At 48.2% G+C, this 16672-nt stretch overlaps 1 protein-coding gene across 2 annotated transcripts in view; it reads left to right on the forward strand.

Moving 5' to 3' along the window:
* The first annotated feature begins 408 nt into the window (after nucleotides 1-408).
* The window catches only part of crybg2 (crystallin beta-gamma domain containing 2), a 28914-nt gene continuing 12650 nt past the window's right edge, over nucleotides 409-16672 (forward strand). The window contains exons 1-7 of one of the 2 annotated variants that reach the window (XM_028036188.1): nucleotides 424-596; nucleotides 6568-6643; nucleotides 7385-7537; nucleotides 7743-9448; nucleotides 13757-14444; nucleotides 14490-14678; nucleotides 15676-16422. In XM_028036188.1, the coding sequence (XP_027891989.1) occupies nucleotides 424-596; nucleotides 6568-6643; nucleotides 7385-7537; nucleotides 7743-9448; nucleotides 13757-14444; nucleotides 14490-14678; nucleotides 15676-16422 (3732 nt within the window). Of the gene's footprint in view, nucleotides 597-6567; nucleotides 6644-7384; nucleotides 7538-7742; nucleotides 9449-13756; nucleotides 14679-15675; nucleotides 16423-16672 lie in introns of both variants that reach the window. The other variant, XM_028036187.1, reaches the window with a different exon arrangement.

Genomic DNA, 16672 nt, shown 5'->3' on the forward strand with positions numbered 1-16672 from the left:
TTTTCTGTTAGACTCGTTTGTTTATCATTTACAGACGATAAAATTATTTCAATATTTATCTTCATGATAAACCAGCAGCTGGAGAGCTAGAGTGACGTCATGCCTGTGGCGGCTCTGATTGGTGGGTTTATGCAACCTTTAAAATGAATGAATATGAAAATAAATGCAGAAGATTCTGTTGGTGGTGCGGAACCAGAGGATCCTGATCCCGGGTCTAGATCCGGGTTTTTCCAACTGCAGCTGTCTCTGCCAGGTGTGTGTGTGTGTGTGTGTGTGTGTGTGTGTGTGTGTGTGTGTGTGTGTGTGTGAGGGAGGGGGGGATACGGGTGGGGGGTGTGGCCCGCACCTGAGCGTCGGTTCTGGTCAAAGAGCAGCAGCAGCAGCAGCAGCTGTCATCTGCAGCAGCAGCCTGAAGCAGCCGACATGGAGGAGAAGAAGAAGAAGAAGTCCTCCAGGAAGTCTCTGAGAACTCTGTTCTCCAGAACCGAACCGAGTCCAGACGAGTCTGCGCAGAAGCAGCAGGACAGGAAGAAGTTCAAGTTCCCGAAGCTGAAGATGAAAACGAAGATGGAGGCAGAGAGGCAGCAGGAGGTCCGGTAGGTTCAGCTGGTTCGGACGGGTCCAGCGCCTGTAAACATGCTAGTCACGTCACGGCGCGACGTCACTAGCATGACAGCTGACAGCTGCTCCTGTCAGTCACGTTAAGTTTGACCGGAAGTGATAAGCTGGCTGACAGATGATGCTATTTCCGGTTCCGGCTCTGTTTGGGTCAGATTTTACCTCAGTAAGGCTGGAGGCCGCTTGTCCAGCAGAACCAGAACCAGAACCAGAACCAATCAGTACAGAGATTCAGATTTTTAGAGTCTGAGCGGATCTGATGGACTTGGTTCTGCTCCAGAACCGGGCCGGGTTGCCTCAGCTGGTTTCTGAAGGTCTGGAAGGTTCTAAGATGGTACCAGGTCCAGACGGAGTGCGGGGTCAAAGGTTCTGAGCCGTTTGGACTCCAAACGGTTCTGAATTAAGGTCATTTAATGGAGATGACCTTTGACCTGTGGTCTGCCCTCCATCATGGAGGCCTCAGCTGCACCTTGTGTTTGTAAAATGAAGTTCAGATCTCAGATTATCTGTAATGCCACATCACTACTCTGCCTCTACCGTGCCTCCCGGAACTTACTGAGCTTCCTCTTCATCATGATGTCGGTTCTGGAGCCGCAGGCGGCCGTCCGCTCAGCTCGCCGCCGTCCGCTCATTTAATTAATTTGTGTGTTTCTTTAAGCTCAGGAAATGTTTGGAAAGCTTCAGGAAACCAGAAACACCGGTTGCCATGGTGACCCCCACCTTTGTTTGGGCGACAGAGGGCCGGTTCTGATATGTAAACATTAAATATGAGGAACCGGAACCGGGCAGAACTTCTCTGAACCCTAAACTGGGTTTTTAATAAAAATGTTGAAGTTTATTTATAGGCTGAATCTTAAAGAGACAGAGGCCCAATTTCAAGACGTTGAATCAGGAAGTAAAATTTCTCAAAGTTATATTTCATACGCAGCATTTTTATAACAACTGAAGGTAACACAGTTACTGGACTGTTTTTTAAAATGGCCGCCGTATACCTGGAAGACACAACACTGTATCTCTATTTGTATCTCTAAAATTCTCTGCATTCAATCATATTTTCAGCCGTGTTCCAAATTATTATGCAAATTGGATTTAAGTGTCGTAAAGATGAAATTTTTTGTTGTTCTATTAAATGTATAGATGGTTTTGTGTCTCAGGGCTCTTTGAATCACCATAATGAATTTCAGAGAGCTGGTTGATTAGTTTGCCTGCTGAGCTCAATTAAAGGAAATCTACTTCAGAAGGATGTTCCACATTATTAAACAGGCCGCAGGTTTCAATCAATATGGAAAGAGAAAGAATCTCTGCTGAGGGAAACCATCAGATAGTGTAGTGAAGTATGACAAGATATGAAAACATCAGATATTTAATGAAAACTGAAGCGTTATGGTCCTGTGAAGAGATTTGTGGCTGATTCAGAACAAAGATGGTTTTACAGATAAAAACAGAATGAGGAAAGTTTCTGTTCGACACATTCATCAGATTCAGAGATCAGCTGTTAAAATGTCCTTAAAGCAGCAAACAGTTAGTAGAGGATCCTCCAGAGGCTTGTGGTGCAGGAACCTACTATTGGGCCCCTAACCAGAGCTCACAAGCAGAACCGGTCCCAGTGGGCCCAGCCGGACATGAAGATTAATTTTCAAACAGACTTGTTCACTGATGACTGCTGGGCAACCCTGGATGGTCCAGATCAGGGGTCTCAAACTCCAGGCCTCCAGTCGCTGTCCTGCAGGTTTTAGATGAGCCACAGGTACAAAACCCTGGAATGAAACGGCTTCATCACCTCCTCCTGGTGTAGATCAGTTCTCCAGAACCTTAATGACCTAATTATTCTGTTCAGGTGCTGCAGCAGAGGCTCATCTAAAAGTTGCAGGACTGCGGCCCTCAAGGACTGGACTTTGATACCCCTGGTCCAGATGGACGCAGTAGTGGATTGGTGGACGGCCACCACGTCCCAACACGGCTGTGACATCAGCAAGGAGGTGGTGGAGTCATGCTGTGGGCCAAAATCATGGGGAGGGAGAGAGAGAGAGCTGGTCTCTCTGAAGGTGAAAATGACCTCAGCAAAGTATCTGGACTTTCTGACTGATCACTTTCTGTCATGGTTCTGAAAGAAGAGCCGAACCTTCAGTATCAAAATCATCTTCATCATGACAATCCACCATCTGATGCTGCAAGGAAAACCACTGTGTCATCTATATTTTGTCTATGAAATTTTCTCTGATGAATTGTGGATCTGCAGAGATTTAATCTGTTGACAGTCAGAGCTCTGAGGTTAAGCTGCAGGATTAGCTGTAATCCCGGCTCTGGGCCTTACCTGCCGGACCGCATGCAGGCGGGGTGATGCTGCGGGCTGTTCCTGTGCCGACCCCACCCTGACGGAGGAACCTGCCTCTCTGCATGCCTGCTGTTTTCGTCACAGTTTCTGTCTTCTGCTGTCAGCTGTGAGTCACTTCCTCTGGAACGTGTCGCATAAACGGACCTTAGAAAGAACTCCTCATCATCCTCACCCAGCGATGATGAAGGCCGGCAGCCAGACATCAACCTGAGGAAGATTTCTCTGGTTTGCTGAGCTCCTCTGATTGAATCAGATCCTTCAAAACCAAACGGATCTATAAAGGAAATCTCTTCACTTATTTACTGTTTACAGAACCAACTGGATCCAAAACGAACCAACTGGATCCAAAACGCTTCCAGCTTGTGAATCTAAAGAGTTAAACCTGAAGCTGGGAATGTGAACAACGGTTGGTCATTAACTTTATGACCTTCAACACCTGAGATGAGACGCAAACAGTGTTATCAGAGCAGAGCGGCTGCAGGTTGCTGCAACGGCTGCAGGTTGCTGCAGTTTGAGTCTGCTGAAGTTGTTCTGTCCAGTTGGTCTGGTTGGTTCTGGTTCTGGCAGCTTTCATGCATCGGATCCTTTAACCAGGTGGATGCTGGTTTACTTTATCCTAAAATAAATCATATTCTGTTTAGAGGTTTTCGATGTTCATCTCTGTGGTTACAGAGAATAATAAAGTCCTAATACTAAAAATCTCTGGACATGAATATTTAATAGAAATAATTCTCTGAGCCGTTGTTCCTCCAATGAAGATGAAACATGTTGGGTATTTCAGAACAGACAAAATAACTGAGAGAAACAATGAGTTTCATTTATGTATCAGATATCGGTCCGAATTTTAATATGGTTGCATCCAGTATTACTATTTCTAATAATTGCTGCAGTATTTTCCCTTTGTCTTGTACACTATATTATATTTATTTCTTTATATTTAGTTTTAATGTGAACTTTTACATCTGTTGCTGCTGTAAGACCTTCTGTTTCTAATCCATTCCTAATAATTTAGAATATTTACTTTTAACATTAAAAGTTCACATTTTAAGTCAACATGGACAAAAATGACAAAAATCTGAAATTATATTCAATGTAGTAATAAAATAAAAAGCCCGAATATGAATCTTTAGAGCACATTTTCAAAAACACCAACATGGCGTCGTGTTTGAGTCAACGTAAAGAATCCGAACTTTTCTACGAAACGACGCCTGGAGTTTTCACCAGGCAGACAGTCAGCATCTGTTTACCGTGATCCGGTTGTGACGCAGCACGGTGGTGGACGTGTCATGCTTTGTTTCAGCCAGATAAACAGAAGGTGTTTCACTAGAAAAGGGAGGAGAATAAAGAGGATTAAATTTTAATCCTGGAAGGAAACCACAGCGCCTCCAAATGAAACGAAGCAGAAAATATTTCAAGAGAAGAAGAGAAAACGATGCTGAGACGTTTGGTGAATGTTCAGGTCATCCAAAGGCTCCCTGATGTTTGGTTTCTGCTCCAACGCATCGTCACCTTTCACCGCGCCTGCAGAGAAAACACTTTCTCTCCACAGCCACTTCCTGTTGGACGGCCTTCACTCGCTCACATTCTTTCTGCGACAGTCAGCTGGTGAAAGTTCAAACATGGAAAATTTGTCTTTCCTGCTTGTTGACATGTAAACACTCGGCAGCGGCAACAGATCTGTGACTCGTCCTGCTCCCTGGGGACGTGTGAGGACGTCTCAGGACGTGTGAGGACGTCTCAGGACGTGTGAGGACGTGTGAGGACATGTGAGGACGTGTGAGGACGTCTCAGGACGTGTGAGGACGTCTCAGGACATGTGAGGACGTGTGAGGACATGTGAGGACGTGTGAGGACGTCTCAGGACGTGTGAGGACGTCTCAGGACGTGTGAGGACGTCTCAGGACGTGTGAGGACGTGTGAGGACATGTGAGGACGTGTGAGGACGTCTCAGGACGTGTGAGGACGTCTCAGGACATGTGAGGACGTGTGAGGACGTCTCAGGACGTGTGAGGACGTCTCAGGACGTGTGAGGACATGTGAGGACATGTGAGGACGTGTGAGGACGTGTGAGGACATGTGAGGACATGTGAGGACGTGTGAGGACGTCTCAGGACGTCCTGTCTCTAGGGACTCGCAGCAGCTGCAGAATGCGGCCCTGAACACTCGTCACCTTTACAGCCGCTGCAGACAGACAGGCTGCGCCGCTGGGTGTGTACTGAGCTATAAACTGTTGGGCTTTCATCAGACTTCCTGTTTGGTGTGAAAGGAGGTCAAAGGTCAGCCTTACAGACAGAGAGAAATCCTGGACGACAGAGAAGGAACTCGGCCTGGAAGAAGATTCCCGTTTGACAATCACATGATGATTTAATGCTGCAGATGATTGAATATCTCAACAATATATATTTATCACAGACGAATACTTTTGATGTCAAATCACACATAATTGGATAAAAATTATGTTTACTATATATAAGAAAAATTTATATATATATATATATAAATCATTTTTCTAAATGGCTGCTTTTGTTGTCATGGAAAATGTTTTTGTTTTTTTTGTTTTTTTACTAAATTCACTAATTAAGTGAATGTGTTTGTTAAATCATTAACTACATATTCTGGGGTTGCTGTGGTGGCGCAGGGGAAAAGCACAACCCACGTATTGAGGCCTTAGTCCTCCTGACGGTCCTCCTGACTGTGGTCGCAGGTTCGATTCCCGGCCTGGCGACATTTGCCTCATGTCTTCCCCCCCTCTCATTATCCTGTTTCCTGTCAAACTACTTTCAAATAAAGGCCACTAGAGCCAATAAAACCTTAAAAACAAACAAAAAAACCTACATATTCTGAACTATAGAAATCATATACATATTCTTTATCATGCGTTTCCTTGTGGACATTTTTCAAAATGGCCACCAAGGTTGTAACAGAGAATATATGTTTGCATTAAACGCAGCAGGAGTTATTAGCCACAGCTAACCAAACAGTTGGATTCACTTAGCAGTAAGTCACTAAACACAAATGTCAGCTCCACTAAACCGCTAAACAAATAAAACATTAGCATAAGCTAAAGCTAAACCACTAAACACATAAAACATTAGTATAAGCTAAAGCTAAACCACTAAACACATAAAACGTTAGCATAAGCTAAAGCTAAACCACTAAACACATACAAAAATCACAGGAAGCTGAAACCGCTAAATACATTTTAAAAAATTAGCACAACAGCTAAATGCAACAGCTAACACAAAACTGCTTAATACATTTTAAAAGATTAGCAGAAACTATCGCTAAATTGCTAAACCAAAAAATTAGAAGAAGGTAACGCTAACAAGTTGCTCAGTTTCTGATTTTGCTGCATATTAAAGATGTTTGAACACGACGACCAAAGTGGAAAACATGATGTGGCATAAAGTTCATCCAAGCCATGAAAACAGGGAACATTTTATGGCAAGAATTTATTTAAAAGGATCAAAAATGGCGGCCATCTTGAAAAACGGTTGCCACCCTGAAATTCAAGTGGCTGATGGGAAAAATTAAAAACGTTATTTTTTATGTTTGTAATCAGATTATTGCAGTAATAATCTGCATTATTCAAACCTGACGTGTTTCTTCTCCAGGACTCCAGAGGACGAAGACCGGCCGGCCTCCCTGAAGAAGGCTTCCACTGTCTGCGCCACCGAGTCCAGGTCAAAGGTCAGCGATGCTCGTTTCCTCCTGAACCGTCCTGCTAACATGTGACAGAAACTAGAACCGTTTTCTGAGGTCCAGATGGGCTTCAGCGATGTGTTTGGGTGCAGTGGGTGTTTCCGGCGCTGAGTGGCTCAGGGGGCCTTCAGGTGACCCGGGACGAATCAGAACCATCCTGATCCAGGATGTTCTCCATCCGGGCCGAACCAAGAACTTCTCCTGGTTCTGCTGGTTTCTGTGTTTTCAGTTTGACCAGCAGAGGGCGCCAGTGCTTTGCGGCGTCCTGCCGTTGCAGCAGAACTTCTTTTCTGGGTCAAAAGGTTCTGCAAACAGAATCAGAACAGGCTTGGTTCTGCTGGTGGCGTGTGGTTCTGTCAGTCCGGTTCTGCTCAGAACTCAGCAGTCAGGTCCAAACTCAAACGGAGCAGAGAGAGAAAACTAGAATCTGGTGGTGAAACTGCAGGTTCTGAGAACCGGGCCGGGTCAGAACTGCAAGGAGGTTCTGGTGCCTCTGGAGTTATTTCTGCATCTGGATCCAGCCATCCAACCATTTACTCCTCCTCCCTCCATCCTCTCCTCCCTCCTCTCCTCTCCTCTCCTCTCCTCTCCTTCCTCCATCCTCTCCTCTCCTCTCCTCTCCTCTCCTCCCCTCCTTTCCTCCCTCCATCCTCTCCTCTCCTCTCCTCTCCTCTCCTCCCCTCCTTTCCTCCCTCCATCCTCTCATCCCTCCATCCTCTCCTCCTCCAGGTTCGTCTCCTCAGTTACTCGGACTTGGATCTCTCGTCTCCGCGTCGTTTTGCTTCGTTCTCTTTCGGCCTGAGGAAGAGGAGGAGGAGGGATGAAGAGCACCTCTCCAGGAGCGCCTTTGGTCTCCATAGCAACCAGCAGGAGGAGGAGGAGGTAGCACCTTGACCCAGTCTGATGGTTCAGGTCCATCCGAACAGAACCTGTGGTTCTGAACTTTCTGAAACGATTTTACAATTTTAAAAATCAGAAAGTTCTGGTTCTGGTCCAGAACGGCTGGTTCTGCTGGGATGGGCTCTGTGGTTCTGGTTCTGTTTCCCTCCAGATGTTTTAATCCAAACCTCTCCCTCCTCTCCCCCAGAATCCCGACTCCCGCCTGGATCTGGACCGGGCCGACCCGAAGACCCGGTTCAGTTTGTCTCAACCCGAACTCGATACCAGCGGAACCTTCGACATCCCGTCTCCCCCTCCCCCGTCCTCCAACCGGGCCGAACCGTTCTCCTTCACTGCAGGGTCGTTAACCAGAACCCGACCAGAACCGGAGGAGCTTCTCTCCAACAGAACCTCCAGAACTCTGATCGCCTCCATCCCGGAGCTTCCGGTTCCGACGGCCCGAACACAAACCCCGGCTGTTCCCGGCCTCCGGTCCAATCAGGCAGAACCAGGTGCGGACCAGAACCTCACCTCATCCGCTGCATCGGGAAACGGGGACGGTTCTGATGGTCCGAGTCCGGATCCAGAACCTCTCGGTACCTCAGGACCCGGGACTGTGGTTCTGGAGCAGCGGACCGGTTCCTCCAGGTGGGACTCGGGTTCAACTCTGGGCGAACCAGAACCTGAAGAAGCTTCAACACTCTCTATGATCCCAGTACCGGAACCGAGCAGCTCCGAACCGAACCCGACGGTACCAGGTGAAGGTACCAAGCTGGACCTGAAAGTACCAGTTGAACTTTCTGAACTGGACCCGGCGGTACCAGCTGAAAGTTCTGCACTGGACCTGATGGTACCTGCTGTCTCAGCTGCAGGTTCTGACCCTGAGCCGGATGCGGCGGTACCGCCTGCTAGCCCCGGTCCGGGTTCGGGTCGGGATTCGGTGTTCGGAACTCTCTATAATTCTCTGTTTCCTCCTCGGTTCTTCCCGGTTCGGTCTCCAGACCGGGTCCCAGAACCAGAACCGCCTGGGGTCCAGACCCTCCCTCTACTGCCACCTGACCTCGCTGCAGGTTTTTCCGGTTCTGCTGAAACCAAACCGAGCCGTGTGATTCGGGTTCGGACCGCTTCCCACAGCGGAGGCCTGGTTCCCGCTTCTCCGGTTACCGCAGCGTCTCCAGGGACGGACTCTCGGGTTTCCGGCTCTGAACCCAGACTGGTTCCGGTCGGACTGCCGATCGCAGCAGACTGCTTGCCTCCGGATCGCGGAATGAACGTTCAGGACTTCTCCGAACCTCCCGAACCGGACCGGGCTCTGAGTCCGGCCTACCTGAGCGTCGGTTCGGACGACGGCGGAGAGCTTTACTTCAGCGCCCCGGAGGAAACCCCGGAGAGCGGAGAGGAGGCGGACCTGCGGGACGGCGAGGGGGAGGTTGAGACCCCCAGAGGTCAGAGGTCAGAGGAGAAAGCAGAAACAGCCTCGGCACAGGTGAGAGTGTGGGAGGAGCCGGCGCCACCGGTTCCGCAGGTAAACAGGCTGCAGGAATGCGGCTCGGCCCCGCCCGCCGCCGGTGCGCCGGCGGAGGGAAACCAGGCCGCAGAAACCGAAGATCCCGCTCAGAAAGCCCCGAACCTGCCGGGACCGGTTCTAGTTTCTGACCCCAGGAGAACCGAGGAAACCCGAGAGGAAGAGGAGGAGGAAGAGGACGAAGAGGAGCGCACCTTCACGCGTCCTGCAGCGGAAGGGATGCCTGACGCCGCCGCCGGCCGTCCCGAGGGGGCGGAGACCAGGACGCCCCGAGTTAACGGAGCCGCCGCCACGCAGCGACAGGTGCCAGACCTGATGTCGGCTCTGGACGCACGCAGACCGCCTGGCGACCAGCATCCTGCCCGCGCCGCGGCTCACCTGGACCGCAGGTGAGTCTGATCCATTCAGCAGAGCCGAGACTGCCAGGATTTAAACATCCCGGTTCGGTTCACACTCAGCCCGGTTCTGTTAACCAGCGGGGAAACACCTAAACCTGAGCAGCAGGCCGCTTATTAGCCGCTGAAACACAAAACTGCTAAAACCCGAACATGATGTTCTGGTCTGGGCTCAGTCTGACGAATCTGCGTTGGGTTTTGGTTTTACTGACGGTTCGTTCAGAAAATCCGGTTCTGATCCGAGATTCAGGCTGCAGGATGATTCTTCCCTTAAAACTGAAATCAGGAAAATCATTAAAAACCAAAATGTTTGTTTTGTTTCTGGTTCTGTTGATTCCCAGATGTAACTTTTTAAAGCTGTTCTGATCATCAGTGGAGGTAAAATGTGTTTTTCCATCATTTCGATGAAAAAGTTCTGGATTTTCCTGGAGGAGATGTGGCCCTGAAGGCAGCAGGCGTTGCTTTAGAATCTGGACTCTTTGCATCAGAAGTGTCCCGGTATCCTGGCCCAGATCATGATACTTCTCCTACCAGCTGGTTCTGGGTGGTTTCCCTGCATTTGGACCTGAACATCCTTCGCATCTTTCCGGTTTGAACTCCGTGCTGGTCCCGGGTCGGTTCCGTCTTTCGGAACATCGTAGACTTCATGGCTGCAGCTGTTCTGCTCCTACCTGCAGCTCATTTGCATGTAGTTTGGAGTAAAGCTGCGCTGAGTGACGCGCCGCTGCAGGAATGCGGCTCCGGGCGGCGGCTGTCAGGAAGACCCGCTGGTTCCCACAGCCGAACATCTGCGGCCGCGGAGCCGAGTCCGCTTTAACTACCCACTCAAACGTCTCTGTTCTCGGCCTAAAACTGAAACCTTCAGGCGGTAGGGATCACTGACGGTCCGGTAAAGTTCTGATAAATCAGTGAAAGTCATGAAATGCCCTGAGGCTGAAGCTCCAGCCGTTTATCGGCTCTGATGTTTCATGAAGCTTCTGTGTTCTGGGAGACATTTTGTTCAGAGAGTCAACAGAGAGAGCGACATCTACCTTCAGGTGAGGAGGAGGTCAGGTAGGGGACGGGATGTTCCTGGGAAGAACCGAAATGGGAATAGTAGGGGCGCCGCGGTACAGGGGGCGCCAAAACAATACCATCAAAATGACTGCTAGTCAGCATTTTCTGTATTTAACAGAGAAACGCCTGTAATGTGTTGAACACATCAGAAAGAACCTGAAACAGCAGGAGTGACGGAGCGATGAATCAATTTAAATCGATTTAAGCACATTTGTGAAGTTTGAATTTTTGGAAAAGTTGAATTTGTTTCCTCCCCTCCTTGTGTCTCCATAGTTCCAAGAGAAGCCAGCTTTTATTTATTTGGACTTTGAATTCAGCTCAACTCTACAACTAATATTAGGGCCAGGCTGCGATTTTACTTTTTGAATTATGACAATAAAGACATAATATTAGAAGAATATGGTCGTTATATTGCCAGACATATTTTATGAGAACTTGAACACAAAAAATAGAAAATTGAAATGATGAATTTTGAGCATCTTGTTCATTTATACTTTGGTATAAGTTTTACAGATGATTCTTAATACTTAATAGAAACGATTCATATTTTAACATCAAATGATCAGCAGCCAGAAACAATCTTTGAAACAACTGAGTGTTTCTGAGAAATAATAAACACTTTATTTGACGCGGTGTGCAGAAGACTGACATGACTTCAAGAAAGCGAAGGAGTCTTTATGAATGTCTGTTAAAAGTGCCAACTTTGTATTATTTTGTAAATAATGACACTTTAATGGCAACTTTTAGAGCAACTTTGCATTAAAGTGTCATTACTTACCGAATGACACTTCAGTCAGACATTCATGAAGATTCCTTCGTGTTCATGTCTTATACACACTGCGTCAAATAAAGTGTTACCGAAACAACAATTCCTCAAGCTGAGCTGCTCACGGCAGATCTGTATAAATCTGTCAAAGCTTTTTTCTTTTCTGGTAAAATTGTGTTTTTATTCTGCTAATATTACTTTATTCTCATAATTAAGTAAAGATTCTCACAGTCCGCCCCTGGAACAACTCAGAATGGTTGACTGAAATAAAAGCAGTCATTTGTTTTCTAGAAAAATGAGGGAAAAATAGATTAAAATCATAAACATTAAGAAAACAGCCATATTTTATTTTTAAGTTGTATTGCTGAGCCTTATTTGTGACTACAAAACAAAAATTTAATTGCATATAAAATAATTCAGCATTTTGACTTCAGAGGAGCAGTTTCTTTGGCAGCCACTAGATGGCAGCATTTGGTGCTGTTGCAGCCTTGAGACCGTTCAGAAACTCCTTGTGGCTGGTTTCTGTTCGGACCAGAACCGATGTTCTGGTTCTGCCTCCAAGCTGAGTGGTTCATCCATCATCTGCTTGTTTTCTGACTGATCCTGACCCTCCACCCTGTCATGGCTCCTTGCACCTGAAACAACAGCTTTATGCTTTAGCTGCCTGGATGAGGAGGAGGTATTCAGAGCCACACCTGGTCCACATTCCTCCTCACTGCAGGAGCCTCAGACCAGATCCTTCATCTTCTCATCCTCCAAACCTGCTTCACTGAAAGCGTCACAGTTCTCAGATGGCTCAGTTTGGGTTGGCTTCATGCAGCTGAAGGAGTTTCTCCACTTTTCCATCAGCTGCTGGCTTCATGGTGAAACGTCTCCAGTCCTCCAGACTCAGCAGGATCAATTAACTTCTTCTGATTCAGAAGATGATTGATGCTGCTGCCGCTCCAGCAAACAGTCCAGGCGTTAGGCGGGTTGACCTGGACAGGTCGCCAGTCTGTCGCAGGGCAACACAGAGACAGACAGGACAAACAACACACACACACACACACACACACTAATTACAGTCATGTTGTTGCCGTGTGCTGGAGAACCCGGAGAGAACCCACCATGCACAGGAAGAACATGAAAACTCCATGCAGAAAGACCTCAGGTTGGGAATCGAACCCAGAACCTTCTGGCTGCAACAGTGCTACCAACTGCGCCACTGTGCAGCCCCAATTTTATAATCAATTTGGTAATTGATGAATCATTAACTGGAGAATGCAGACAGAAAAGAACACATTGAGAGCAAGTCTGATCTACCCAGAACTCCTCAGGTTGCAGTTTTAGCTTCACCTGGTTCAAATTCTGCAGAAGAAAATCTATTAAACACATTTTGCTCTCCAGTTATCAGTTAATCTAATAAATAATCCCAGATTACACTGTATTGATGCTCAGTGCAGCAGAAAGGCCTCTGCTTCTCTCATCTTATTAGGATTTTTGTTTTTCCCTGCAGATGAATCCCTGAAGGATCTGCTGCTATTGCATTTTAGGCATTAAAATGTTGATTTTTTTTCTTTCATCTTTTGATGCATTTCTAGTATTGTATATAAAAACGGCTCAAGTTATTACATGAGAAATCTGCAGAACGCCCTAATTTTTAAAAATCCAATTAATCGATGAATCGTCAGAATAATTGATTAAACGGGGCTGAAAACAGAAAAAGCGTTAATGAAGACATGATGTGATCCGAGCCAACAGGAAGTAGAACCTCCTTCTGCATCACTGTGGAGGAATAAAGGTCCAATCCTCCTTGTTCAGCTTTCTGAAGAGAAGAGGTCATGACCTTTAACCTTTAACTGAGGCTGAGATGGAGCTCTGGGGGCTCACCTGTTCAGAGAGGTGGTTCTGTTGGGAACCAGAACCACTGGAAACCAACTCCTGTTTGGTTCTGGACCCCCACCCCAAAAAAACCCACAAGAAATCTGATTTATTTTTACTTTATAATATTTTAATTTAATGTGTTTTCAGTCATTTTAAAAGTTCTCATATGGGTCAGAACCGCCAGTTCCTGCAGCTCAGTAATTTATTTATAGATTCATTTGTTTTCCAGAAGTTTTGAGTCAGAACATTTGGACCCAACACAAACTAAACAGTGTTGGTTCTGCTAGAGAAATGAAACCTGACAGGAGGAGACAGAACCTCCCACAGATCCAGTCGTGACAGTCTGAGCTCAGGTTCTGGTCCGGTTCTGTTCGGGTTCTTCCTGAGGTCCATGTGGGAGGGGTTGTTTGCTTAAAGCTTCCCGGTTCTGTCAGGTGGCTGAGTTTTGCTTATCTAACCAATCCTCCCAGCTGCTGCTCCCTGCTGGTTCTGTTCCTTGGACCGGGTCAGGATGCAGAACCCGAGCCTTATAGGAATGGTTCTGAATGGGGAACTCTGGACTAGTCTGATCATGTGACCACTGTGTCATCACTTCCTTTCTCTGTGTGTCCCTCCAGCTGCCAGCCTCCAGAACCAGAACCAGAACCAGATGACAGGATGAGTTCAGTCTACAGCAACCTGAGCACCAAGCTGACCCTGAAGAACCCGTCTCCTCCCAGAGAGGAGGAACCCAAACCCCGCTTCCACAAAGTGTCCCTGGTTACCATGGAAACCAGTAGCACGCCCGAGCCAGACGATCCGGAACCAGAGTACAAGTGGAAGAACCGTTTTCAGGGCGTGACTCAGTTTAAATCCAGTAGGGCCCCTCTCCCTGAAGACGATGAACCTTCCTCACATTTCAGCTCCTCAGACAGCTCTGTGTACCTGAGCCCCGCTGGAGGCGGGGAGTGGAGGCGGAGCCTGCTGGAGGAGGGGGAGGAGTCAGCTGCTCCTGCAGGTGAAGAGGACGAGCGGCTGAAAGGAGAGACTGAGTGGAGGAAGCCGAGGTGGGAGCTGGAGCCGCTCTCTACGTCCTCCTGCAGCACCGAAGACAACGACTCCTCCTTCTTCACCGGAGTCTTCAAGGCCACCCTGGTGGACCTGACCCCTGACCCCCCAACGTCCCCCGACGTCGACTCCCCCGTCAACGACATGGACAACCTGGTGGACACCCTGAGGAGCATGGGGCCCTCTCAGAGGCCCCGGAGCACCGGCGTGCGAGCAGCTCCTCCTCCACTGGTCTCCACCCTGTCCCCCATCAGAGAGGACTCGGGGAACTCAGTCATCTCCACCCTGCCCTCCATCAGAGAGGACTCGGGGAACCCCATCATCTCCACCCTGTCCCCCATCAGAGAGGACATGGGCAGTCCCTTTGTCCGTAGCACCCCCCAGAATACAGAGGAGCCCCAGAACCAGCTGTACACCCTGCCATTGGACCTGGGCCTGAAGAGGAACATCTCCAGAGACGCCCGCTCCCCAATAGAGCTGATGAAGAGCCAGGTACCCCATACTCTCCCTCAAACTCTATCTGCTCAGTTTATCTAGCTGAGGCTCATTTCTGATGCTTTCATCTGGTTCTGTGGGAAATATCCGAGCTTTGACTTTACAACCCGTCTTTTGTTTTCTTTGCATATGTTGCAGTTGGAATCTATTAGAAACTGCCACAATGGTAAATTTCATTGTTATGCAGCCAACCTACAAATTTACCCACCAATAAGGCCAGGATGTGGCAAGCCTCTGCTTTCTCTCCTTATTTGCATCCCTGCAATCAAACAGTGGTTGAACCAGAACTTTCTGTTCCTAATGACCAAAGAACAGAGTGGATCCTGTTTGTTGATGAAGCTGCTACTGGTCTGGGAAATTTGACTACTACTATAGTGACCACGCGAAAAACCTGAGTTGCCTTTGACAATGAAATTGCATCTATTGTCCATTCTAGACTTTTGTCTTCTTTTAAGGAAGGTTAAGCCTTTCTTAAATCATTGCGACTTGGAGAAAGCTGTTAATGATTTTGTGTTGGTGTACCCCAGACATCTTTGAACCGCCTTGTGCAGAATGCAGTGGTTTGCCTTTCAACCAACACTTTCAGACCACTTTACACCCGTCTTGTCGTCTTTACATTGTCTTCCCGTTTGTTTTAGAATCGATTTTAAGCTCTTATTTGCTTTTAAAGCCCTTGAAGGCTTTGCTCCTTCTCATTTTTCAGAGTGAAAGAGCTTTTCATCCGCATTCGGTCTCTGAGAACTGATAATCATTTCCTTCTTAGTGTTCCACGTACTAAACGCAAATGTTGGGGCGATCGCACTTTCTCCATAGCAGCACCTTGACTGTGGAACCAGAAGACATCTGACTTAATCTTTGATAAAATGATTGAAACTGATCTTGTTTCCTGCTCTAGAATTCAGGAAACTTTAGATCAACAGGCGGTCGGAGTCTGGAGGTAAATGTTGGGACTGTTTCCGATCCGATCTCAGACCTTGTCCTCTTCCTTCCCCAGGAACTGACTTCCTCGCTGCACAACGGGAACGGCGCTCCTTTGTCTCCCACCACCGGCTCCCGCCTCGACAACAGTGTCCTCTTTGGCTCTTACCGCTCCTCAAACTCTGACCTGAAGCTGGAAAACGGGACCGCCCACCGGCCGCTGTTCAGCTCCCTGCCGGACACGGGAACCCTGGGAATGAGACTGAGCGAAACTGGTGAGGCGGGGCCTGTTGGGGACGCAGCGGGGTCCCGACTGGAGCGCCTCTCCTTCCTTGTCAACTCCTCTTCATCCCTGAACGGAGACGCCGGCTCCTCCAGGATCAGCCGATCGTCCTCCTTGATCCTGGGCTCTCCCACCTCCAACAGCCCCACCCGTTTGCTCAGCCCCACCGGCTCCATCGACCCTCACTGGACCCCCACCATCTCAGAGCCCCACCTGTTCAGCCAGGGGCCCGGGGTCCTACGGAGGAGCATCAGCTATGAGGGGCTATCACAGGCATCCCTGTTCAGCAGTTTGTCTGGAGGGTCACAGTTCAGCAGTTTGTCTGGAGGGCCACAGTTCAGCAGTTTGTCTGGAGGGCCACAGTTCAGCAGTTTGTCTGGAGGGCCACAGTTCAGCAGTTCGTCTGGAGGGCCACAGTTTAGCAGCGTTCAGGCAGGGTCCCAATTCAACAGCGTTCCCAGAGGGTCCCAGCTCCAGAACCAGCAAGATGAACCAGACAGCAACCTGATGTCCAAGTATCGAGCCTTCCCAGACGCCTATGTGAGTACTGCAGCATGAGTGAATGTGAATTATTGGTCTGCACAGGAAAGTTAGAAGCAGGTGAAGCCTCTCTGAGTCAGATTTCAGTGAATTTCCGAAGCGCGATCATTTCATTCTGCAGATTAAAACGTCCCTTAGCTCTTAACATCGCCACTCAGTGGGATGGGATCAAGTCCGTCGTTGGCTGTAAACAGTTTGTTCCCATCTGTGTTTATGACACAATTATGGAGCTTCTGTTGTGTTAAACAGA

Source organism: Xiphophorus couchianus, chromosome 13 (genome assembly GCF_001444195.1).
Source record: "Xiphophorus couchianus chromosome 13, X_couchianus-1.0, whole genome shotgun sequence".
NCBI classification, from domain to species: domain Eukaryota; kingdom Metazoa; phylum Chordata; class Actinopteri; order Cyprinodontiformes; family Poeciliidae; genus Xiphophorus; species Xiphophorus couchianus.